Source organism: Zingiber officinale, chromosome 1A (assembly GCF_018446385.1).
Source record: "Zingiber officinale cultivar Zhangliang chromosome 1A, Zo_v1.1, whole genome shotgun sequence".
Taxonomy (NCBI): Eukaryota; Viridiplantae; Streptophyta; class Magnoliopsida; order Zingiberales; family Zingiberaceae; genus Zingiber; species Zingiber officinale.
Genome location: NC_055987.1, coordinates 8,121,669 through 8,131,194, shown reverse-complemented (window position 1 = coordinate 8,131,194; position 9,526 = coordinate 8,121,669). Strand labels below are relative to the sequence as shown.

Sequence of the window (9,526 nt, the reverse complement as noted above, 5' to 3'; positions counted from 1 at the left end):
TCAGTTACGTATTGTTGTCCATTTGCGTCTTCATTGCCGAGCTGAGTTGTGACAGCTTATGACCCAAGCGGGGGCAATGAGTGGTTTGGATGATGTCGCTGGGGTTCGTGGCGTGGACTCTCTCAGTGTACGATATCTAGCCTGCCCGTTCCAAGTTGATTGTTAGCCGGTTTAATCAGGCGTAGGCGTGATGTTGCTGGTTCATAATGGGTACACTGGATGAGGCTGGTTTCACAGAGCAATCACATCTACCCACCTTCAACGGTGGAAGGATAACAGGCTGGTGCATGGGATCCACAATACCTCGGACGCCCCTTCTTCTATCAAACAAACCAATTTTTTCACCGTTTCTCGTTTCTGCGCCACAGCTTCGGATGGAGATGGGCATGAGGCAGAGGCCTTTCCCCTGCAGGTACTGCATCGCTGAACCCATGTCCTCCTCCAGCAACTTCACCACCTGCTGTTCCGCCGCCGTCAGGCCGTCGTTACTACTCCTCAGCGTTCCCGCTCCGCCTGCTCTTCCGGCTCCGCCGCCGCTCTAATATCAACAGACGCGTAGAGGAGTCATTTCAACAAATTAAAAGTAAATAAAAAATGCAAGGAATCGAGAAGATCTATGCCTCCGAAGACATGTCAGCGACGAGCGGGGCGACGGCGGCTGCTCCGCCCAATCTGCTCATGCTCAAGACCTGAACGTTAAGCTTAATTACTGCCATTATCGCAGAGATAAAGACTACATTAAATTAAACAATGGGAAGGAGGAGGGGAGTTTGCCTTGACATGGAGCTGGAGAAATTTAAGGTAATCGATGATCTCGTCCAGCATCGATGCCTTGTCCGTCTGCAGTGCATCGACGAATCGAAAATAGAAACAAATTATTCATTTAAGGTATTGACGCAAAATGCCAGTATGAAAAAGAACCTTGTTAGCATTGGGAACCAATTCCTGCAGAGCTTTCATACGCTCTGCGACGAGGGAGGCAGGGACGAATAATTTATTGGAAGTTATTCGTTTTCCATTAATCTTTTTGCGCGTGTGAAAGTAGTCTAAGTTTACGAGGGTATTTTTGTCATTCAACATTAGATACGTACAGAAAGGTGAGGTCTAAACCTCGGCTTTGAAAAGTCCATATACATTTCACATTCATCTTTAACGACAAGAAAGCGTCCAGCTAAGAAAGAAAATTCAGACTCTACGCTGAAGAAAAACAAAAAATACAAAGCAAAGAGGAAGAAGGTAGATTCAGAGCAGTACGCCTCACAGGCACTCTCGCGGAGGAGGGCAGACGACAATGTGTTTCAGAGGATGGTCAACGTCGGTGCCTCCTGCGTGCGTGACAAACTCAGCTGGGGTGAAGAAGTTGCCATGGCAGACGCAAACTATCCTTATCTCTTCCCCCTTTTTGTACTTGTAGAGGAACCCCTCGATCCTTCTTCCATTAGGACCATCGCCCCTGGTAAACACGCATGGCATCTCTCCCACCGTGTTCCGTTCCGAGGACTCTTGCTTGCCTTCCGCCGCGAGTGTAGTAGCGGCCTCGTTGGTAGAGGCTGACCGAATTCCTGAGGTGATTGTGCTTTCTGCGTTTGTAAAAAATAAATAAATAAATAAATAAAGTTGGAATGCAGTGAAAGCTCTGTTTTAGCCTCTGAAACTTTAATTAACACTGTATTTATGTAAACAGACTAAACAAATGACAAAACAACTAAAACGAACATGGTGAAATGTAAAGCAACATGCATGAAGTGGCCCATAATAGCAATTTCTTTCAAAGGAAACGCAATTAGCAATATTCTAGCAAATTGAAACAGGCATTACAGATGATTGCCTATGCTGATAGTTTGACTTTAAGAAAATGATCCATGAATATATGATAATTTTGTTGCTAATTGTCATCAATGCTTGCTATTTAAAAAAGTTTCGATCATTCAAAAGAACTAAAATAGCACAATGGATTTTGTTGCATATAATGGTAATGTAAGCAAGTCTAGGAAAAAAGATCAATGTTGCCATCACTGGTGCTGTGTACAATTTATCATTTGTAGTCATTAGTATAAGTATCTTCTACCAATCAATCGAACAAAATACCTAAAATAGATATTATGTTGCACGCAATGAACACGCGAGCAAATCTACTAGGAAAAAAGGTCTAACCTGTCGCCTGTGATGATGTGTATAATGAAGTTGCCACCATTTGTCCTTAATACCCACTAATTTAAGCATCTTCAAATTGCAAACAAAAATCTAAGAGAAAGATCTAACTTGTCACGGGTAATGATGTGTGCAATGACTACCCGTGTTGTTTATCTTTAACCAATCAAAAGAACCAAGATACTACAACAGATGTTGGTAATGCTCTTGTAAGCAAATCTATAAAAAGATCTCAATTTGTCGTCAATGAGTATAAGCACACGATGTCATTACGATTTGTCGTCATTGATTACCGTTGGTAAACATTGATAACTAGTTTCAATATCCTCGACCAATCAAAAGAACCAAAATATTAAAAGAGATTATATTGCCCACAAGAGACATGTAAGCAAATCTATCAAAAATACATCGATCATTTGTAGTGTTGTTATTACATGCTAATCATTAGAAGTGCCTTCAATATATGGTTTGCATATTGATCAACTAATGCCATGATTGAAACAATTTTAAATGAAACCAATTATTTGTCCAACTTGAAACATATGAAAACCAAGCGAGCCTGAATATCCTTCTAAACACAAGACTAAAAACAAGCAATTCAGAATACTTGTGAGCTTGGTTCCAGCCGTGAACAATTGTAGATTTATTTTGATTTTTCTAGGGCTAATTTATGTTTTTATGAAAAGTAAAATTCATATGTTGCTATATGTTTGCAAATATCATATATATACAAACACACGCAGGCTTACTATTTACCCTAGGTTCCAATAGTTTGTTGATCGGTTCCAAAAGTGAAGTAATGACTTGATATTGAATTCAGAAGGTCCTGCTGGGATGGGCCTCACGGAGCTTTAAAGCTATACTTATATTCTCCATTCAGTTAAATGCTACTTGCTAAATTATCAAAACTATCTAAAGATGAACGAGAAATCATTAGCTATCCAACATATTCGCATATAAATTTAGCTACGACACAAATTACCTTCAATGTTTTTCAGATGCACTAAGGGGCCGCTAAGGTAGCGAATCTACCTTTTTTTTTCAATGTTTTTCAGATTGTTAATTTCAAACACAATAGAGATCTTTCAAAGTAGTGTAACGCAAATAAATAGCTCGATGATGAAAACACTGAAAGTTCGTTGTTTGAACAGGAGCTAAATTGACAAGGATTGATTATGGCTAGTTAAGATAAATTTAGACAATTGTAGAGTATATACCTCGAGCCGGCGTTTGGTTGTCGGAGGAGCTACATCTTTGAGATCCAGCAGAGGCTTGTGCCCTTGCTCCCTTGGATTGAGAACCCTGTTCCGACAGCCGTAGTGGAACAGCTATAGTGAAGACGCCTTGGAATTGGCTCCCAATTGGTAGATCGAGACGGCCATTGGTAGCCACCGGTGCTGCCAGAGTTCTCTTCCCTGAGTCCACCCCCTCATCAGATCTTGCAGCGCCAGATTTAATCGAATTCCTTTTCTCCAATCTTTTTCTCTTCGCTTCCAGTCTCCTCAAGCCCTGCAACTGCTTCCTCTTCCTCCTCTCCTCCTCCGCCTCCGACGGCAAGGAACCCGTCCTCACGAGGCTCGTCGGTGGAAAGGCGGGAAACTCCTGCTCCCTCGGCAGCGGAGAGAAGGAGGCGACTGAGGACGACCGGATCAGCTTCTTCGCATCCGGATCCAACTCGAAGCAACCTCCGATGGAGAGACCGAGGTTGAGGTTGAGCTCGACCTCCTCAGAATCCTCGCCCGGCGGGTCCGGATGCTCGCCGGAGCTTCTAGTTCCGCCCAATCTACGAAGCAAATCTCTCGGGAAACTCTCGATGGCCGAAGAATGGCGTTCCAGGTCCCCCTCCGCCGCTTCCGCTTCCGCTTCCATCACGAAAACCAAAAACTCGAAATGGAAGATTAAAAGACGCGCAACATATTCAGATCAAAGGCGACAGTCTTAATTTCAAAGTCGGAACCTGATTTCGCAATCGATTCAAAATTTCCATGAGATTTCTAAGAAAAAAATTGCGCCAGAAATGCAGAGAACGCATCAGGCGAGAACAGAAACGAAGATAATGCAGAAAAAAGACATCTTTAGGCTCAAAAATGGAACGAATCAAAGAAGAATACAGGGGAAAAACCGAAACCTCCGAGATGAGCAGAGGGGGAGCCGCCTTTGAAGCGGAGAAGGGAGAGGTAAAAGGAATGAGAGAGTGAGAGGGCATTCCGTTGTTTGCTGGAGTCTAGCGCAGAGGATTTTTGTGATGCCCAAAATGCCCCTAACGGTGGCGTGGGCTGCCGGCGAAGCGAGACACGCGTCGACCTAGGAGGAGCGGAACCGCTACACGTGGCGACCGAGGAAGGCGGGGGCATGAGAGAAGCCAAGCGGCTCGACGGTCGGCGCTCGCTCGCCAAACCGGCTAACCGCGAGAGCGCAGATGACGTGGCCTCATGCTGTCCGGAGCGTACGTGTCGTGAAGGCAGGGTTTGGAGGAGCGACTGACACGTGTCTACCCGCCATCTGGCCGGCTAGCCCGTCCAGCCGCCGTCTCTTTCTCCCTGTAGCCGTTTTGCGGCTGTGAATCCAAAGGACCGATGACGTGGACTGCTACTGATGGGAGAAGCTAGCCATAGGCTGATTTTATTTTAGCAAAGCAATAAAAAAGTTTCGACATTTTACTGGATTAATATTATCATTTTTGCATATTTAAATTATAAAATTATAAAAATATATAATACTTTTCTATTATATTTCTCACTTCTTTTCACTTTCAAAATTTCCCTCTCTCATTAAAAAAATCGCTATTTTAATTTTTATTATCTAATGTCCAAGACTAACGGAAGAAACTGAAAAAACTCTAAATTACTTTAAATCAAAAGCAATATACTCTCGAAAATATGCTCTCATATATATATGAATTCAATAGTATTAAATGTTTTAACTACTTGATAACATTTATTACAAATTTATTATAAGATTATGACAGTAATACTCATTAATTAATACTATTAAAAAATTCCTAGGGTTCAGTCACTCGATTTAAACATTAGTAAATTTTTAATTTTTGAGGAGTACAAGTCTATTAGTTAATTTTGTATAAAACTAATTTTAAATTATTTTAAATTAAAATTAATAATCTAAATTTGACCGTGTATATCGCATTTTAAAATTAATTTTATCACAACATAAATTATGGTCTATCCATGTTAAATTTCATGTGGAAAAATGGCGATAAGTTTTTTTTTTTACAAAAAAAAGTATTATTCTGTATGATAAACAACATGTACATATATTAATCTTTTTTCCTTAGTTGTTAAAGCTGTAAACGAAAATTTAAAAAGCATATTATTATTATTCATATAATTATTATTTCATTAATACGTAGGTTATTGTAATATTATAAAGGAGTACTGCAAATTTTTAGAATAAGATTTTTTCCAAAATACTAGAAATTTAAAATATGTTACGTAAAATATTACTAAATTATCTCAACATACAGTCTGTTATACTATATATAAAGGTTGATGATTTTTTTATTATTTTTAATATATATATATATATTGTCCGAACAAAGGAAGTTGGAAAGTTGAGAATGGGATGACCACCAGGAAGAAGATTTCGATGATCCTACAAAGCAAAATCAAGATAAGGGAAGAGAGTAAGAAAGCAGAAAATCATAGAACTCAAAATATTTTTTTTGCCTGTTCTTCATACCTGTATACCCTTTTATATTTTTCTGGATGATCTTTCGTCTTCCCCTATTTAATGATGTGTTTAATGACAAACAGAAGACATCTTCGTCTTGTCTTCTACATATTATAGCTATCGTGTTCTCCTTTGCTTTCTCTTCTCCTTATTAATTGTTTTTCTCTTCTATGTAGCGTTACTCCTTGCGTCGGACGGGCGGTCCGTTATGAGTATAATGCAATGTCGTACCTAGAGCCGGTCGAGCGACTCGATTGACCCGTATTACCAACTCTACATCCAAAGCCGGTCGGACGACCCGATCGTCCCGTATTACCAGCGTGTTAGGCACGAGCTCTTGGCTCATTTGGCGGGTCAAATAATTAGAGTCTCATTTGGCTCACCATCGGGCCGACCGGATAGTGATCCTTGCAATCGACCGATCGAGGCACCTGCATTGATTGTACCTTGCTTTCCCTTACGTGTTGACTTCTTTGGCTTTCCTTCAATGTAGCAATTGACTTGCGACAGACAAGCTCTTCTTATTGTCGCATCAAATATAGAAATCCACTAGTAAGATTGCGACATGTTAATTGATATTGCAGGAAACATATAGAAGAGTTTGAGGAGATTGAATGGTTGTCGTATGAAAACTTAGATTAGATCAAAGACCAAGAAAAAGAGTTAGAATGGTACGGAGATATCTCGACATTATCAGTCTGACGCTTAGCTCAGAATCAGTGAAAAAATTAAAGGAAAATATAAACTAATGAATAGAAATAAGTTTTTTTTTTTAGTTTGCCTCGTGCTTTCTCCCTTTTTATGCTATCTTAGATTATCTTAAATGTCTTTGACCATTATTTATCTTAATGGCTTTACATCTTCTTGTTATGTTAATAAGTATCATTAATTGGTGTTAAATATCATTATTAATTAGTGCGCTAAGGATCACCATTAATATCGTGAGTCTTCATCTTTAATGTATCGACAGCTAGCACTAGTACGCTTCCGTTTCTATATTCAGATGGGTTATTCACTCAATGAGACTTTTCTTAATTTAAGAGGAACGAAGGTAAAGCAATGGTGACGACAACCTAGGTATTGTTGGTCAAGGACCTAGGGAATAATCGTTTTGGACGACCGGATATTATCGGTTGGAAGTGGTCACTCGTGAGTTGATTGACTAGGCCTTTCCACCCGGGAGTACCTGAATGACTTAAAATAACCGCTTGGGAAGATCGGGCATTGTCGGTCGGAAGTGGTCACTTGTGAGTTGACTGACCAGGCATTGTCGGTCGGAAGTAGCCACTCGAATGAGGGAACAACCGCTCAAGAAGATCAGGCCTTCTCGATCGGGAGTGGCCACTGAATGAGGGACCTAGGGACTAACTGCATGCTTTGGGAGGCCATGCCTTCTCGGTCGAGAGTGGCCACCTAAATGAGTGACTCGAAATAAGCATTTGAGAAGGTCGGGCCTTGCCTTGCTGATCGGACCCATGGACTAACCGCTCCAAAAGACTAGGCCTTCCCGATTAGGAGTGGTCACCGAATCAGTGGCTCAGAATAGCCGCTCAAGAAGACCTGGCCTTGCCGGTCAAGAGTGGTCGCTCAAATGACTGTTAACCAAATCCCATCTAGTCGTCGGGATTTGAGCCGGTCGTATACTAGGCCAGTACAAGGGCGGAGCCACCCTTCGGTTAGGGTGGGCTCCAGCTCCACCCATTTTAAAAAACATACAAGTAAAATTTTATTTCAACCTCATCCTCATTTTATTTTAGCCCATATTGTCTATAGTAATTTCATTTCAGTCCTTATTTCTCTCTATTGAATTGTCAAAAATTTTAATTAAACCTAAATTTTTCCTTATTTGCTGCTTCACCTCCTTACGTGTACCGTTCTATCTGTCGCACGAGTTGCTGGTGTCGTCGCCTTCCTTGTGTCTCCTCGCATGCATCTAGCTGCGACTTGACTAGCATAACCACGACAAACTTTCTCCTTATTAGCGTGCTATATCTGTGGGGCATTGCCATAGCCACAGCCACGACCTTGCCATCGCTATCTTCCTCCCTGACCACCACGACATCACATTCATTGCTATCCTCGTTGATAGTTTTGTCGTCATTGTTCTCCCTGACACAAGCGACGTTGACTCCACCTTGTCATCACGACTCGGCCAGAATCATCATCGTCGGAACACCAACGTCGACGATCAACCAAGGTAATTTTAATCTTGGTTACGCCCCTGGCCAATCTATTTTTGACTTGACTCTTGTTTTCCACTTAGAGAGAAAATATCTTATTTATATATATATCGAAGATTGAAATAATATCTTATTTATATATATATCGAAAATTTTCAATCTGATTAATTTTGACGGAGACGGTTTGATTCTATAGTTTACCCTTGAAGTAAATTAAGAAATACTCATAATCATCCATGTAGAGTGGTCAGTCCTTAGATTTATCATCCTATCATCCTATTAGAGAACGTCCTAATATGTTATAGTTGGAATTCAAACCTACTTATTTGCCTAGGGACATTTTACTACGTATTCTATAAAAATGATTAATCAGGCTGGGTAACGTCAAGCTTGGGGTGATCGGTCCGGTCCCATGGAAATTTTCCACCGGCCACCAAGGTAAATCGAGAAACGCTCGAAACAGGCAGCCCAGGAGCCCAACATCCTGTTGGATCGCGGTGGCCGGCTAGAAGGGGGGTTGAATAGCCTGAAAATAAAAAAGCGCAACCTTTCTCGAACTTTCTTAAACTAACACTTGAATAAATTAAGAAAGCAATAAATTAAAAACTGAAAAGACGAGGCACACAAAGATTTACTTGGTTACAACCGGGGAGGTTGTTAATCCAAGGAAGATGTTGCACTAGAATATCTCCTTCAGGCGGAGAACGGGAGAAGCCTCTTATAGCAATAACAACGCGAAATGAAAGAAGCTAAACTACAACTGGAAGCACACAAGTGTTGGAATTACAATTTCTTAATTGATGAAAAGCTTCTGGACCAAGGCTATATTTATAGCCTTGGTCGGGGCACCCTGAGAGGGATAAAACTTTATCCCCCAACGTTCAGATCACGATTGACGCGTTCTGGTCAAAAAGTCAACTTCGGAAGTCCGGAAGGGTTCCGGGCGCCTCGGAGGGGTCTGGGTGCCCTAGACAGTTCCGGCCGCCCTGGCTGGGAAAGTCAACCCCGTTGACTTTTTTTCAGTCGGGGTCCTTTGCTCCGGCTTCGTTCGTCTCAGACCGAGTTTTCCGCTTACTTGAGTGATCTCTATCATCCGGAATAGGGCTCATTCGAACCCAACTTCCGGTCTTCTTGAGAAGGCTTCCGCTCCGACTTCTCGTCCCTCGGAATCGCCGTGTGCTTCCTTCTCATCCGCCAGCGTACTCATTCGCAGTCTTTGTCCCTCGATCGCACCCCTGCCGACCTTTTCGCTAGCTGCATCTCTTGCTCCTCGAGCAGTCTTCCGCTCCGGCTTCTCGTCCCTCGGAACCACCGCACGCTTCCTTCTCGTCCGCTGGTGTACTCTTCCCACAGTGCCTCGTCCCTCGGATGCACCGCGTGCCGTCCTTCTTGCTAGCTGCGTCTTCCACTCGACTACCTGTGCTCCTAAGCTTATGCACACTTAGACACGAGACTAAAAACATACAGGACCTAACTTAACTTGTTGATCACACCAAAACAACCTTGGG

The 9,526-nt window shown here is 41.9% G+C and overlaps 2 protein-coding genes across 3 annotated transcripts; both read right to left on the bottom strand.

Annotated features, from left to right (window-relative positions):
• Positions 1-175: 175 nt before the first annotated feature.
• On the bottom strand, positions 176-685 carry LOC121996321 (bHLH transcription factor RHL1-like). The gene is made up of 2 exons (XM_042550256.1): positions 621-685; positions 176-538 (listed from the first exon to the last, which is right to left on the bottom strand). The coding sequence occupies exons 1-2, from the start codon at positions 678-680 to the stop codon at positions 176-178; spliced, it is 423 nt and encodes a 140-aa protein (XP_042406190.1). The 5' UTR covers positions 681-685.
• A 357-nt stretch (positions 686-1,042) lies between these two features.
• On the bottom strand, positions 1,043-4,361 carry LOC122016981 (ninja-family protein AFP3-like). Of its 2 annotated transcripts, XM_042574440.1 has the most exons (3): positions 4,280-4,361; positions 3,369-4,108; positions 1,043-1,580 (listed from the first exon to the last, which is right to left on the bottom strand). In XM_042574440.1, exons 2-3 carry the CDS (start codon positions 4,018-4,020, stop codon positions 1,258-1,260), a joined length of 975 nt encoding a protein of 324 aa, XP_042430374.1. In that variant the 5' UTR covers positions 4,021-4,108; positions 4,280-4,361; the 3' UTR covers positions 1,043-1,257. The 2 variants fall into 2 exon arrangements, with proteins under 2 accessions (XP_042430374.1, XP_042430367.1); XM_042574433.1 differs by having other exon boundaries at positions 3,369-4,353.
• Positions 4,362-9,526: the final 5,165 nt, after the last annotated feature.

Excerpts from the sequence above, each read along its gene's own strand:
- LOC121996321 (XM_042550256.1), bottom strand. The coding sequence starts at position 680 with ATGAGCAGATTGGGCGGAGCAGCCGCCGTCGCCCCGCTCGTCGCTGAC. Across the intron at positions 539-620 it reads TCGCTGACATGTCTTCGGAG|AGCGGCGGCGGAGCCGGAAG; the intron begins GCATAGATCTTC and ends TGTTGATATTAG.
- LOC122016981 (XM_042574440.1), bottom strand. The coding sequence starts at position 4,020 with ATGGAAGCGGAAGCGGAAGCGGCGGAGGGGGACCTGGAACGCCATTCT. Across the intron at positions 1,581-3,368 it reads CAACCAAACGCCGGCTCGAG|AAAGCACAATCACCTCAGGA; the intron begins GTATATACTCTA and ends TTACAAACGCAG.